General features: G+C 32.1%; 2 protein-coding genes across 18 annotated transcripts; one reads left to right on the plus strand and one right to left on the minus strand.

Annotated features, from left to right (window-relative positions):
• The first annotated feature begins 291 nt into the window (after positions 1-291).
• Positions 292-7,157, plus strand: LOC101217662 (protein disulfide-isomerase). Of its 17 annotated transcripts, XR_004216184.1 has the most exons (14): positions 296-585; positions 821-851; positions 979-1,257; positions 1,339-1,527; positions 1,613-1,738; positions 1,907-2,044; positions 2,161-2,277; positions 2,427-2,544; positions 2,994-3,106; positions 3,827-4,021; positions 4,136-4,214; positions 6,227-6,484; positions 6,564-6,931; positions 7,008-7,157. XR_004216184.1 is itself a non-coding variant. In XM_031884523.1 (11 exons), the coding sequence occupies exons 1-10, from the start codon at positions 401-403 to the stop codon at positions 3,999-4,001; spliced, it is 1,374 nt and encodes a 457-aa protein (XP_031740383.1). In that variant the 5' UTR covers positions 292-400; the 3' UTR covers positions 4,002-4,021; positions 4,132-4,424. The 17 variants fall into 17 exon arrangements, 6 of the variants coding, with proteins under 6 accessions (XP_031740383.1, XP_031740384.1, XP_031740382.1 ...); XR_004216189.1 differs by having other exon boundaries at positions 292-585; positions 3,924-4,021; positions 4,097-4,214; positions 6,227-6,931; XR_004216188.1 differs by having other exon boundaries at positions 292-585; positions 3,924-4,021; positions 4,132-4,214; positions 6,227-6,931.
• Positions 7,158-11,584: 4,427 nt separating this feature from the next.
• On the minus strand, positions 11,585-15,450 carry LOC101217435 (xyloglucan-specific galacturonosyltransferase 1). Its single transcript, XM_031883870.1, has 3 exons — positions 15,091-15,450; positions 13,434-13,985; positions 11,585-12,744 (listed from the first exon to the last, which is right to left on the minus strand). The coding sequence occupies exons 1-3, from the start codon at positions 15,396-15,398 to the stop codon at positions 11,748-11,750; spliced, it is 1,857 nt and encodes a 618-aa protein (XP_031739730.1). The 5' UTR covers positions 15,399-15,450; the 3' UTR covers positions 11,585-11,747.
• Positions 15,451-16,085: the final 635 nt, after the last annotated feature.

Below are 16,085 nucleotides of genomic sequence, written 5' to 3' on the forward strand. Positions count from 1 at the left end.
ATTTATAGGTATCTTTAACATAATTTCAAACACAATCACCTAAATAAATGAAAAAAATTATTTTTAAGGAGATTATAGTTAAATTTATTAAATGAAGAGATTAAAAAAAACGTGTCTAAAAAAAATGAAAAAAAATAAGTTTGGATATAATATAGATTATAATAATTTGGCCCAAAATACTAAATCCATGTTGTAAACGTTGCACAGGAAAAGGACAAAAATAAATTATAGATTATAACGCAAAAGAGCTCAAAGTGATGGATGCGAACTGCCAAGTCTCGAAGTGAGGCACGGAAATACGTCACAAAAAGCATGCGAAGCACGTGATCTTATGTGCCACTATTCATTTTCTTCTTTTTCTCTTACTCTCACTCTCACCTCTGAGCTCTAATCAACGCCTATGGCTATGTCCTCCGCCATTTCTCTCTGCTTCGTTTTTCTCTTTGCCTTACATTCTTCTTTACTCCTGCTTACCGTCGCCGGAACCTCCGATTCTCAGGAGTTCGTCGTCGAGTTAGACCATTCTAACTTCACCCACTTCGTAACCAACCTCGATTTCCTTATCGTCTCCTTCTACTCTCCAGGGTATACTCATTCAACTACTTAATTTGTGCTTCTTTTGTCTTATTTACCGATTCTTTCTTCTTACTTTTGCTGCTTCTATTTCTACTTCCTTCCATCTCGAATTATAGTATGTGAACTACATGTTGCCGTTCGTTTTTACATTTCTTTCAATTTCATCGCTTCACCTTGTATTTTGGTCTATCTGTACGGTTGCTAAAGACCTGTTGATCATAATTATGTAATTCTCTCATTTCAGATGTGGACGTTGTAAGAAGTTGGCCCCGGAGGTGATAAATACTTCTGTTCCTAATATCAGTAATTTGTAATCTCATTTTCGGATTTTCTTTTGTTTGGACTGATTTTTACTCTCGAGGATTTAGGAGCTGAGCGATCACTTGTTAAAATGTTTTGTAGTACGAAAAAGCTGCCTATATCCTAAGTAAGCATAATCCTCATTTGGTTCTAGCAAAAGTTAACATTTCAAAACAAGCAAATGTGGGACTTGCTGGATCCGATGGAAGAATTTCTATTAAGATTGTGAGAGACGGAGGAAAGAATGTTCAAGAATACAAGGGTCCTTATGATGCAGATGGTATTGTTAAATACGTGAAGAGACAGTATGGGCCGGCTTCTATTGAAATAAATACTCTGGAGGATGCCCAAATATTCTTGTCTGACAATAAGATTGCTATTGTGAGTACTCTATTTTGGCTCCTCTGATTTCATTCATACTTGATGAAGCATCTAGAATTATAATATTGTTTTTACTTGCAGGTTGGAATATTCCCTCATTTTTCTGGGGAGGAGTTTGAAAACTATACCATCCTAGCCAAGAATTTACGTCCTACTGAGGAATTTTTTCATACTTCAGATGCCAAACTTCTTCCTCAGGGTGAATCATCTGTAGCCGGTCCCTTAATGAGGGTATTCAAGCCCTTCGATGAGCTCTTTGTTGATACTCAGGTAATTGAGAATTTTGTAAATCTAGTATCCTGTGACATATTATAATATGCTGTGAACTGGGATTCTTATGGAAGTACACTTTCAGGATTTTGACGTGAATGCTCTTGAGAAATTTGTTGAAGAATCAATTGTACCTACAGTAACTATTATGGATGGAGACCAGATAAATCAACGTCTAGTTGACAATTTCATGTATAATTCAAATTCAAAGGTTAGAAGGAAGCTAGGAACTATTTACTGGTTTTATGTAGATGATTTAGTACAAGCAGTAAGAGATGGAAATTTTGTGTGAACTAGTGAACATTCCATCATTCAAAATATGCTGAAATTATTCTATTCTCGAGGATTATTAATCCAAAGTCCATTTCCAAATTTGTAGGTCATGTTGTTTATAAATTTTAGCAGTGAGGTTGCTGCTTCCCTTAAGTACAAGTATCATGAACTTGCTGAGCTGTACAAAGGAGATAACCTCAGTTTTCTGATGGCAGATATTGGTGTTAGTTCTCATGCGATTAAGGTTCATAACTCAGCATCATTTATTGTTTGTGTTGGTTTCAGTTGTTTGGTTACTCCCACTTAACAAATATTTTCGATAACTTTAATGTTCTGTTAAATTTTTCTTGTAAATTACAGCAATATGGAATTAAGGATGATCAAATACCCTTTGTTATCCTACTAAGTGATGGAACAAAGTATCTGAAATCCAATGTGGAGCCTGATGAACTTTCTCCCTGGTTGAAAAAATATAAGGTGATGCCTCTCCCTCAGACCTGAGTTCAAGTGTTTCATTTTTCAAAATTTGCAAGGTGGTGTTTCCTTTCTCAACCTTAGTTTTGAAGGTTAATTAATTCATATGGAGTTGTCTAGAATTTTCTGGTGATCAAGTTGCTTTACTGCAGAATGGAGAATTAGAACCATACATAAAATCTGAACCTATACCAGAGCATAATGATGAACCTGTGAAAGTGGTGGTAGCGCACACATTTCAGGACACAGTTTTCAACTCGAGGAAGAATGGTATGTATAAGGACATTTATTGGCATGCATGAATTGAAAGACAATTTTTTTGTTTTATATTTTGTCTCATTATTTACATCACTCAAAAATTGGAAACTTGACTTCATTGGCATTGGAAATTGAATCTCACTTTTGGTTAGTGTTCTTGCATTGCAGCTTTGTTGACCAGTATCCAAATAAAGTTGTTAGTGGAGTGAAAATAAACATTATTGTGAATTAGTTTATGGTGTGCAACCATTGAAATTGACCGGGAAGATCTGAGATATTTAATATGGAAATTACGTACCTTATTTAAGCTTTGTTTGGTAACCTTTTGTTCAGCTTAATCTTAAAAAACAGAAAACCAAAAACAAAATGGTTATGAAATATAGCCTCTTTATTCAGTTTGCATTTATTAGCTGTATGACTACAATAGGATTGACACTTCACTGACATGTGATTCTCTGCAGTTCTGCTTGAGTTTTATGCTCCTTCACATAAAGTCTGCAAAGAACTGGCTTCAGTCTTTGAGGATCTTGCCATCTCATATCAAAGAGATCCTGATGTCATAATTGCTAAATTTGTAAGTTATATTATGTCTTCTCCTTTTCTCTTTTGTTCTTTAGAGTGTTTGGAGCACTACATTCTCAGTTTTATGAAGTTTGGAGTAAATATGTTTGAATTAAGAAGTTTGTATTTGGAATCCAAAACTGTAAGATAGAATTCATCGATAAATGTGCTAAATAAAGAACCGGGAAAACACATAGTTCCTCGATAAATATGCAAACTTTAGTAGATTTACTATTAAAGCTGAGCATTAAACACAGATTTGTGAAGTTGGCCAAACACCCCTTGATGTTTCTCAACTACGTTTTATTATCTTTTAAGTACTAGCTCCATACATTAAAAAATGGATCAACTTCAAAGTCACTGTTAGCATGTACAATAACAAATCCATTTTTTTAGCGTGCATGAATTAAAACAGTCTCAGTGACTACGCTAGAAATCTCATAATTTGTATCCGTGCTATTTTGTGTGATGATCTGATAATCTTTTTAATATATGTATTTCCTTGAAATTAACCAAAAAGAATATTCACCATGATGTCCTTTAAAGTAAGTCTTTGAAAAAAGTATTCTTCTGAGTCCACATGATTTGAACTTTAGTTTGCTAATAGTTTTGATAATATAAACAATCGCGTTCTTTTGTATCACTTTTTAAGTATATTTACTTTTTAATCGATATCTTTTTGGATGTTTATGATGATGCAATATGCAATATATTTCAATAACACGCTTTTCAGGATATCTTTGCAAATGACATACTACATGACTTTGAGATCTGGAAACTCCCTACTGTTTACTTCAAATCGGCTGATGGGAATATATCACAATACATAGGGTATGCAACGAAGGAAGACTTCAGAGAGTTCATCGAAAAGAATAGGTCTAAGCCTGCTGATGAACAATTGGATGTGAAGGATGAGCTCTAAAAGACCGTAAGCTTTGTGTTCTTATAAATTTTCGGCAGAGTATTTGTATTTATCTTTTGATGTCACAATAGTTGTTCACAGATCTCTTTGCTTTTGCTTTTGCTTTGCTGACGAAGTTAGGAAGGGAGAAGCACTTGAAGCAAGAAACTTTTATTGAGAAAATACAGAGATGGAGACTTCTGAGAGAGGAAAAGAGTCGGTAACCACTTTTGTTTCTTTCTTTTTTTCTTTTAACTTCCTTTAGCTTCTTCTTTCTTGACTTGCAAATGGAGATACTAACTCTTAGTACTTATGGCCATTACATCCTTGGCCTTATTAGTTATTTCTCTCTTTAAACTAAAAATAAAAATAATGGAAAGAAAAACCCCCAAAACCAAATTTAAAATGAATAGAACACTCATTAATTAAACCCTGTGAAGCAAATCATTGATTGCTATATGATAAGCGTCTTGGAAATTCTGAATCACATTATTAAAATGATCCATAAACCTAGCCTGGCTAAGTTCATAAACGATATAGCTTTTCATTTTTCTCAAAGAAAACCCTCCCAACTTTTTCACCACATGCTCACTTCTCTTCAACTCTGTTTTTATCAATCATCACTGAATATTTACCAGTGATACTACTAAATGGATCAAAGAAAAGTGGAATACAACCTAAAATCAACGAATCAAAAACTGATTTCCTAGTGGGACTGTCTCCAGGTGGCTGTAGGCAAGGTCAATAAAGGCAAAGACAGATACAGTGGAAACTGAGATCTAATTCATATTTCATAAACATAAATATTGAGAGTCACCATATTGGGACCAAATGGGTTTGTTAGAAAGAACACATCACTCAAAATAACCTTTTCTTTCTCACTAAAATGGAGAGAAATACATTATTTTACACGAGAACCTAAACTAGAGAGAAAAAACCAAACCATTCATCAAGAATCTATATATCATGAGAATGGAGAGGATCTGGATACAAAAGTTGCAAATGGATGAGCGCGTCTTATCCAGACTTATCCTTTAGAAGAAAAAAAGGTTAAAATTTTGACATATTTACGGTTATGATTACCGTTATTGTTATGTTTTAAACCCTATTGAGATAAAGGTACCGGTAAAAGTAAATTTGACAAAATTCATAATTTTAGGTATATGAGATCAAAAGCAATTTGATTATATTTGTGTTCGTGATCCATTATGATTGATTTATTAATGAAATTTATTACAATTACACCAATTTTCATTATGAATCGATAAACATGATCTAATTGTTTATTTAATACAATATAAGTTCAATAAAAAAAACCTATGCTTATTTCCACGCTAATGCAAATCAAAGATGAAAGAAACTTGTTGTGTTCCACGGGAAGCAACGAGCAAGAACACAATGTAGAGTAAAATGGCCAGAAGAACCTCTTGCTCAATAGACTGATGTGGCTTACATGAAGAACACAAAACACAGAGTAATAATGTTAAGCAACCCTAAATGGGTTTCATGATTCAATTTTGACAAATCAATTCTATAAAGGAAAATACCATCCATTAGAAAAAGATAAGTCCTCCCAAAATAGAAAAAATTATGGTGGACATTAATTAACACGTTGCCGCTCGCCGTTCCTGCACCATCACTGTTGCCGTCGTCCTTGTCGGTTGCTGTCTTGAGGTCGTTTTTTTGTATTTTTTTCTTTTATGTTTAGGGTTTAGGGTTTATGTATATGTTTATTGTTTATGTGTTGGTATATAATTTTATTTGTGTATGTGTTATGTGTATATTTAATGTGTATGTATACTTATAATTAGGTATATGTTTATTTTGTATGTGTTATGTGTATATGTTTAGGGTGTATGTATATGTATATATAGGTTTAATTTTATGTGTTATATGTATATTTAAAGTGTAATGTGTAAGGTATATGTATGTATAGTTTAGTGCATATGTATATGTATGTATATATATTTTTTATTGCAATTAGAAAATTAATAAAATTTTAAATAATGTATGAATTTATATGAAATTTGAATATATTTAGTGTTGTAAATATGAATTTGAATGTTGAATTAAATATTCAATATTTTATATTGAAATTGCATTTGAATTTCATATTGAATTTGATATTTAATATGAATTTCATATTGAAATTGCATTTGAATTTAAAAATTATTAATTAACGTAACTAAAATGGAGCATGTATAAAACTAATATAACATATTTATTTGTTAGACATTTTACCAAGATGGACAAAAGTTGGATGAAAATTAGGGATAAGTTTTCTGTTGAGTACAGAGAATGAGTTTTTCAGTTTAGAGGTCGCAAAACATCACACAAATAATTATGGAAAATTAAGGTGTCCATACAAGAAATGTATGAATTCAAACTAGGACTCCTTAGAGGGTGTGAAGCAACATCTATTAACCACCGGAATAGCCTCCTCCTATATCAACTGGGTGTATCATGGAGAGCCCTTGACCTTGAACATAGGTATACAAACATTTAATGAAGGAACAAGTAGTAGTTACCCGATAGTTGATGAAGGACGAGATATGCTTCTGTTGTGCAGAATCAGATGGTGGATCTTCAGTCTCAGCCCGTCCCAGAGGGTTCTGAACCACTAACTCAGGATGAGATATGCGAGGCAGTTTTGGGTAGACGACTGGGCTACTCAAAAGGCCTTGATTGGGGCCCAAAACCTAAGTCTAGGACTGCCGCTTCATCTTCTTCCTCCAATATGTATGACTACCAGACACACATAGCAGAGGTTAACGACCTCAAAATGAGACTTGACAACGCTAACCAAATTCTCGAAGAACAACGCCTGTGGGACGAGGAGCGAGATCAAGTAATTGCAGACCAAGCACGAAAAATGGAAGAGATGAAGAAGATGATCGGGGAGATGAGTCGTGCATAGAGAGACCCGCGATCACTTGGGTACGCACTTTTCAATATTTACTTTGTTTAACTTTCCATATGTGACATTCTAACAATATTTTCATGTTATTTGTAGGTTTGACGTCCACTGCACGAGAGCATTAAATATTAAGTTTTTATCAATTTTATGTAATATTTTGAATTATGTAATTAATTTCTTGTATCGAACATATTTAACTTATCATTTGATTTCATAATGAATAATTAATACTTTTATTTCTATCAATTTACTACAAATTTTGTATCGAGTAAACCAATCAATATATAATAATAATAATAAAATTATATATAAAAAAAAACCTTTTGCAACGCAGACGTCACAGAAAGCAGACGTCGCATAAGCCTTCTGCAATGTCTGCGTCGCAAGAGCCTATTGCGACGTCGACGTCGCATAAGCCTTCCATGACGTCTGCGTCGCTGAAGCCTTCCGCGACGTCTGCGCCGATGAAACGTTCGCAACGTTTGCGCCGCCGATGCTTTCCGCGACGTCGACGCCGCAAAAGCCGTTCGCGACGTATTGGGATTGTGCGCGGGGAAAATATTTTGCGGTGTGGCAGTAAGCGGCGTCGCGGAAAGTATCCCCGACAGACTTTTACCAACATGCCTGCCGATGTTGTTTGCGGCGTCGCGGTAGCTTTTCGTGACGTTGTTTGTGTTTTCAACGACGTGTCTGTGCGTCAGGGAAGAGCTGGTTTCTTGTAGTGTTACAATATTTGAACACAATGTGTGACCAAACCATGAAAAATATAGATCACAGTATTCAGCAGACCGGCGACTGAATGTTGCCAACATAGATCGTAGATGCATTCAACGTAGATAATTTTAATTATGATTTGAAAATGATATAGATGCATTCAAATTTTAATTTTAAATATATAAAATTATATTGAAAATGAATTTTTTATTTGCACCAAAATCATGGTCATATAATTCATTCCAAGTTTTAGGACACATCTTTCACCTATGCATTAAGTTATCATTATGGTTTCAAAATTTAGATCATAAAATTTTTTCTAATTAATTACTTTAAATTTTCATTATGATTTCAAAAGTAAGTAATGCAAGCAAATTAGATAGAGAGGAAATTTTAAATGTTTGTGTTGAAAAGGAAAGATATGTGAAAAAATTTCTAATGCATGCGCACTTAAGGATAGAAATTAAAGTTTGTTGTAAATAATCATAATAATTTTGGTTAGATTAGGACATAAATAAAAGATTGATTAATTAAGTTTTTAATAATTTAAACCATAATAATCATAAGGGTTTGATTTGTTAATTAATTAAATGTCTCTTTCTTAAAAAATATTATGGTAGCTTTTTTCTAAGAAACTAAAACATAATAATCATAATACAAGTTTGAATATTAAGTTTTTTCAATTATATATTTGATTAATTACATGTTTTTTAGAAATTAAGCCATAATATGATTAATTAATTTTTAATAAATTGAACCATAATAATTCTAATAAGAGCTTTATTAATCAATTAATTAAATGTCTAGGTTTTTAAAAAATATGGTAATTTTTTTCTAAAAAATTAAAACATAATAATCATAATAAAAGGTTTGAATATTAAGTTTTTTTTTTAATGAATTACCTTTTTAAGAAATTAAACAATAAATTTTCTTTTTATTTAAGGAAGTTGTGTATCGAGTCAAACTAGTCGATGTGGGCTCACGTGTATTAATGGAAGTCATGTAAAATACACGACTTCCTACAATTTCCAAAACTACTATATTTTTTACAATAGTTTGTCACTTCACCATGTTGTTGTCATTTTTTCCACAAACTATCCTACTTTTGTGGTTATTTTTAAAAAACACTATATTTTTTTAAATAACCCACTAATTCGTGAGGGAAATGTTGTTGAAAGAGAAAAACCGAGGAGAGATAGGGAGGGAGAGAGAAACAAAAAAATGTTACTCAATGTCTAAATACAATATGTATAATATTATCAATATATATTATATTCTAAAGTTAATTAATTTCAGTACCAACTCGGTCACTTTTTCGGTAGTTGACTAACGGTCAATTTAACACAGGAACCTAACAATTTAGAAATATTTTCCAAACTCCGAGAGTTAAGTGTCACTTCTAAAACCTTATAAACCAAATAAACATCAACTTCAAAACTCATGAACTAAAGTATATTATAAATCACATACTGAACAAAAACTAACACATCATTAGAACAAGAAAAATACATCATTCTAAAATATAAGATGATGTACGTAAGATATGTTATCAATATTATTATCACAACAAACAAAAACTCATGTATATATGCATTATAGATCTGAGCCCAACGAATTCCAACTATCTTCTTAAGACAAATTTACTTACTAGTGCTTGAGTTTTCAAAGCAATTGTCTTCCAAGATAAAACAGATCAACTTTCTTCTAAGAGTAGCACCCGGTCTAAAAGATCAATGAACGAAACTTTGTAGAACAACCGAACGTATGTCAAGATTGTGGATAAATGAAAAAGATGTGTTATTTTAACCAAATAGAAAGGGACCTTACTTATATATTTATTTGTGGTCATTCAAAAAGTCATATTTTTTTCTATAATTTAGTTATTAATTTTCATGAAGTGATGCATTCACTCATAATGCATCCATTCATGAAGAAACACAAACAATAACCATTTATTCCAACAATCCCCCATAAATGGTAAGTTGACAAATAGAAGAAATTAGGAGTTCGGCGTATTTTTTAAAAGAGAACCTACATAAGGATAAGTAGTATAAACTTTGAATTTTCCCTAGTGAGAACATCAATCGAGTTTACTTGGTTAATTAGTGGACATGATGCCTTGAACTGTCAACCGTTCTAGAGTAAACTAAAACAATAGATATCACACAACTTCTCATTAATTAGAACAAAGTTTGTTCTCATGATTGTGTTCGTTTTGGTCCTAAACACCGCATGGTCTCATGAGTGCTTTTAGAGAATTCGCCTTAAAATTCTCACAGAAGCAGCCCCTTCACACTCACATACGTGATTCTTGTACAAAAACATCACAAATGCTCTTTTTATTAATAATTACCACTTACAGAAATCATTAAAAGCATAATGCTTGCCCTAAAACCACACTAGCACTACCTCATCATTCGTAGAATGGGTGAAAGATTTTAATGCAGTGCTTATTATGTTATCTAGAGATCGACTTTCCCGTTGAACCTAGATCCTGGGATCTCTAGTCAACTATGTTGGGTTGCCTCTCTGAGTAACTTCATATTATAGGTTTTAATCCCATTCTTTTTTATGAACTTTTAACCAACTCCCTAGTTAGCTAGGTCTTTAGTAAGTGGATCCGCAATAGTATCTTTTGGACTCACAAAGTCAAATTGTGATAATTCCACTAAAGAGTAGTTGCCTAATTGTATTATGTCTCATTCGTATATGTTGAGACTTATCATTAATATTTCGTGCCCTTCCAATAGCTGCGTTGCTATCACTATGTATACATATTGCAGGCACCGGTTTAGATCAGTTGAAAATATATCTTCCAAAAAATTTTGAAGTCATTTTCTTCTTCTCTAGCCTTGTCTTGCTATAAATTTAAATTCCATTTTTCACAATAAATTTTCTATATTTTCATATGGGAAATCCTGATACAATATATAATGAACCTTCCAACATGGTGAGACATCATATCACAAATGCATCATATTACAAATTTGGAATCATTCATTGATTGTTATGGCATATTGTTTCGTGTGGGTGTATATATATATATACACATATATAAAAGACTAATTATTCCCATAATTTGTTTGCCAAATTTACCATTATAATAATTATATATAGTGTGTTATCTAGTCCACTCCAAGTGTGATTGTTGCATACATATTTTGTATATATTTATATGCTTCAAACTGCAAGCAACTTTGCTTTGTTCGCTTCTCAATGATGATTTTCCAATAGTCTTTCAAACCCAAAGAATAACATTTCTTTTGCCCATCAATAATGAAACTATTTTCATTAAATTTCTTATATAAACTTTCGTAATCTTCACCATGTTGTACAACATATTTAAATGGTTGATGACATTTGTGTGAAACTAATTACCAAAAATTTGTAAAACAAAGTAAATAACTTTATCGAACAAGTTCTCACAAAATAAAATCAAATAAATCAACAAATACAACCGATGTTTTACATTGTTGGTTTTAAAACAAAGAATTTGCAAAATCTCACGCACTCTTCTTGAAGAAAACAAAGATAAATACTTTGTAAGATATATTGCCAAGAGGGAGAGAAAATAAATAGAACTTCTTGCCTTTATTCAATTTAATGGACTAATATTTATAGTCTAAAAAGAAGCAAAAATCACTAACTCATTAACTTAGTGCTTACTAAAATTTTGGAGATAATTAAAAAATAAATAACAAAAACAATAAATAGAAAAATAACCTAATTTTTTCACTTACTTAGGAAGATCATGGCAGATATCACGTACATTTCAAGCCTAATGCAATGTAAAATGTAATGTCGAGAAATGTAAAATGTAAAATGTTTGTAAAACCATTAGGTTTAATATCTAATAAGCATACATAATGTACAAAAATAAGCCAATAATGACATAAATAATATAATACTCATAACTTATTATCAAATACACACTTATATTAATACAAAATTAGTGTAAATTTTCAGGAAGAAACACAAACAAGAAACCTTTATTCCATTTATTCCAACAAGATATGATTGGGAACAATTTGTCTATACATTGTGTAGATATTTCTCTTTCAAAATGATGAAAGCAAAATACCCAAAAGCAAAATTAAAACAAACTCCCATTATTTGAATTGATTACAACATGGAAACCCTTTGAAGCAAATTACTAATTGCTATATGATAAGCATCTTGGAATTTGTCAATCACATTATTTGAATCTCCATAAACCAACCCAGGCATGAGCTCATAAATTATATAGCTTCTCATTTCCTCTCTTTTCTCTAGAGAAATCCCCTCCAATTTTTTCACCACATTTTCACCACTTCTCTTCAACTCCTTTTTATCAATCATCACTGAATATTTACCATGATCCTCCGGTAAATGCCATGGATACTGATAATAAGCCGTAAACGGGTCGAAGAAAACTGGAATACAACCCGAAATCAACGAATCGAAAACTGATTTCCTTGTCGGGCTGTCTCCAGGAGGTTGCAAGCAAAATTCTGACTCCAAGAAAAGCTCAATTACTGCCTTCGGTCTGTCGCAGTCTCCTTTCTTGCAGTTTAAATGTCGACAAAGCCTTCCGCCCTCTGTCGTAGTGCAATGGTCGATTAATAACGACCGTATGTTTTCCGACGATTCGGGTCGTGCACCTCCAGCAAACCCGACGAGATATTTCCTGCGGGATCGTATGGCTTTCCACTGCCAGGCGAAAATATCATCGTCTGAGTGAGGGTGGAAGAATGTGGGATGAGGTATTCCAACGTCGTTTTGGTGCCAAGGCTGTCGTTCAATTAGGAGTTTGATGGGGTTTTGTAATTGGTGAAGTTCCAAAAATTTGGTGCCCCATGAAGGGTTATTACTGTTATAACCGTTAATGTTACCGTTGGCGTTTCTTCGAAAATCCCAAGAGATTTTTCCCAAAACGAAGACATGGTCCTTGCCTGAGTTTTTGGCCCATGGTTTTTGAGCCGACAGCCATTGAATGAGTTCTAACCCCAATGAATCCTTAAGTTCATAGGTAACATTGTTCTTGAAATGCCATCGGAGAATATCTAGTCCACCATAGTAGGGTACGTAGAAAAGCTTGGCTTCTTCTTGGTTGTATACCCTACACGGATGCTTTAAAACCCTACCATTGGAGCCAAAAAGTTGTGTACGTTAGAATTACAAAAAGAGATAGGTCGACAAATATCAAAATATATATATTTGAATTCATATTAAAAGTATTTTTCACACAATTTTGACAGAAGCACCTGTAGCTGTTTGCCCAAGGATTAGAGAGAAGTGTGGTGGACTATTTAGCCCCCTCCAATGTTTGCTCGTAGTATTATCGATTAAGGTTTTCTTAATTCCTAATTCTATACGGTATATAATATTTGTTCTCACTCTCCTTTTCCTCATACCTCTTCTCTCATTAAGCTCCAAATATTTACCAAGTAAAAGTAGAAGGTCAAACCAAAACGAAAATCCACATCACAAAAGGAAACAATGTCGAGAAAAGTTAAGATAATAGTATGCATCCCAAACACAGACTATTATACTATCATATTATCATAATCCTTAAACTATTTTAAGTCACTCGCTCCGCATCCGAGACTGATTTTAAGTTTTGTTGAAAATTCATGAACTAAATTATAATGTTTATAGCTCGAAGAAATCCAAAATTAATATGACTAAACATTAAAACGTTAGATGGAACGTATGACAAACAAATAAATTTTCTACTAAAAACAAGTCAATTATAAATATAATTAGCAATTAGATTCAAGGGATTAATAGGTATGTATAGCAAGAAAATAAAAAAAATAGTCAGGGTACCTTGAATGAAAAATGGGCTCAAGGGCATATTGATTAGTATTATACCATCCATCTCCAAGCTCCGGAATCTTCTCTCCCAAACCTTCATTATTAAAATACTTACAAAAGTTCATCCACGGAACCATTTCTCCACATTGCCCCACCAATTCTTTATTAAATTTCGCCGGCAATTCGTACACATAAATTCCTCTTCCTCCGCCGCACTTCCCCGCCGCCCCATTATTATTATTATTAATCCACGACCGCTGCTCACGTAATTGCTCTTCAATTGCCTTCATCGCAATAATCTCCTTCTCCTCTTCCTCCTCATCTCTACTTCCCATTTTAATTGCACCCCCAACCGCCACCTTCTCTCTGCTTTCCTTCTTTGAAGAATTATAATAATTATTCATACTCTTTTCTTCGTTCATGATGGACTCCTCTGAATTAGAATTGGACGAAGCTTCTGGAACTTCAATAATCTGTTTTATAATGTAGCTGTTGTTGTTGGAATTACTTGAATTATTTTTATCTTCCTTTCTTCCTAATGTTGTGCTCCCTCTTTCTGATTCCCTGCATGTGTTACCAAACGTACATATATAATTCAGGTGGAATTTTAAGTTTATGAAAGAGTAATAATAATAAAAGAAAATAATACGAAGCATTAATAAATTCTTTTGATGAAAATGTATTAACTAAAGAAAACAAAACTCAAGAACAAAAACAAAATTGCAAAATTTAAAATGTTTAATAGGATTAAGTGGATGAATTATTATTATTTTTTTAAAATAATAGTAAGTTGTTAGCTAATTTAGGAAATTAAGTAGAATTTTATATTTGAAAAGTTGCATGTAGTAGCACGCAAGAATTATGAGTTTTCAATTCCCTACGTCAAATGCAATTGCTTGATAACTTATCTTACCTTTTTATAAAATAATAATAATAATTTACATGTCTATTAAATAAAGAAACTTGAAAATGTTGGACCAATAATATTTTAGACCCAGAATTTAATTTTACGTACATTTCTACCATTATTATAAAATAATAAATATCAAATAATATAATAATGTTACGTCAATATAATATAGTACTAATTTTTTTATTATTTCACGTTCTCATGCATTGACCATAACTTTTTTTTTTTTTTTAACTTTAACTGGAAGATATTACTTTTAGTGTGAACCACGCTTAAATTGTTTAAATTCCCGAAGTAAAAATAAAAGATTGAAAACTATATTTTTTTACCTTTCAAAACTTGACTTTATTTTATAAAATATTTGTTAAAAATAGATAATAATTATAAAGTAAATAAATTTAAAAAAGAAAATCACATTTAAAGTTAATTTTTAAAAAACAAATACTATGTTTAGTAATTATTTTGTTCTTTGTTTTAAAAACTAAGGCACACAAATTCCACTTCTGAATTTTGTTGACTATATTTTAACAGGAATTTAAAACCTATATGCCAAAATTTGAAAACTAATAGAAGTACGTAGTTTTTGTTTTTGAAGTTTTGGCTAAAAGTAAGAACTCAAACTGTTTTATCTAAGAAAGATGAAAAAGTAAAAACAAGTGAGACAACATATAGTACAAAAATGAACTTTGAAAAACTAAAAAGAAAAACTGAAATGGGTTTTTGAGATAAACGAGGTTGGATGAAAAAGGAAAGCATTACCAAAGTTGGGAATCGGAGTGAGAGTGTTGGATGGGGATTGGAAAGTTGGAATGTGAGCCAGCAGAAAGGCAGTAAAGATCAGTAAGTTTTCTTGAAGAAAAACAAACATGAATGAATTTTCCAGAAAGAATGGTAGTTGAAGATGACCATAAAACCAGAATCACGATCAAGCAAATGGCAGTGGGAATTCTATATAGAAAAAACCTCAACAACGCGGTGCCGTATTCACTTCCACACACTTGATCTCTTCTTTCTTCCTTCACTTTCTTCCATGGCCTAATTCTAGAAATTCCTGCCATTTTCGCCATTATGAACTGATGAAGAAGAAGAAGAAGAGGATCAGGAAGAAGAAGGAACTTATTATACTGTTGTTATTATTGGTCAATATGGTTTTTCCTTTAAAGCCTTAAATATATGAGTTTGCATTATTTTAATTAATGATATCAAGAACGTGCATACCACATATATTTGTTATTATTACTCTATCTCTAGCTATAGTATATGTATTTATTAATATATATTATATCATATGGTTTGCCAAAATGCGATGGCACCTTGAAATGGAAAATATTGACTTTGGAGTGTATATATATGTGTGTGTGCACGCGATTAAAATATCATTTTAGGTTCATACATTTTGAAGAAATCTGTTTAAATATATGTATTGTTATGCTTTTAATAAGTCCTAGTGTGTTTGAGGGAAGGGAAATTGTAAGGGAAAGAGTTATGCTTGTTTGGGGAAGGATTATGATAAGGTTTATGTTTGGGAAAATATATTGGATTTAGAATATGAATTTAAAATAAATTGACAATTTAATCGCATGTAACGATTACGTAGAAAAAGTTAAAAATGGATATCGTATTTAAAGAAATTATTGTAAATTGTTTTATGAAAACTATAGGGATTTGCTCGTACATTGTGTTCTATGTAATTGACTTCAGTTTTATAACTTATTACCTATAAACAATTTATTTCTTCGTATATCGTTTCGTTT

This window comes from Cucumis sativus, chromosome 4 (assembly GCF_000004075.3).
Source record: "Cucumis sativus cultivar 9930 chromosome 4, Cucumber_9930_V3, whole genome shotgun sequence".
Taxonomy (NCBI): Eukaryota; Viridiplantae; Streptophyta; class Magnoliopsida; order Cucurbitales; family Cucurbitaceae; genus Cucumis; species Cucumis sativus.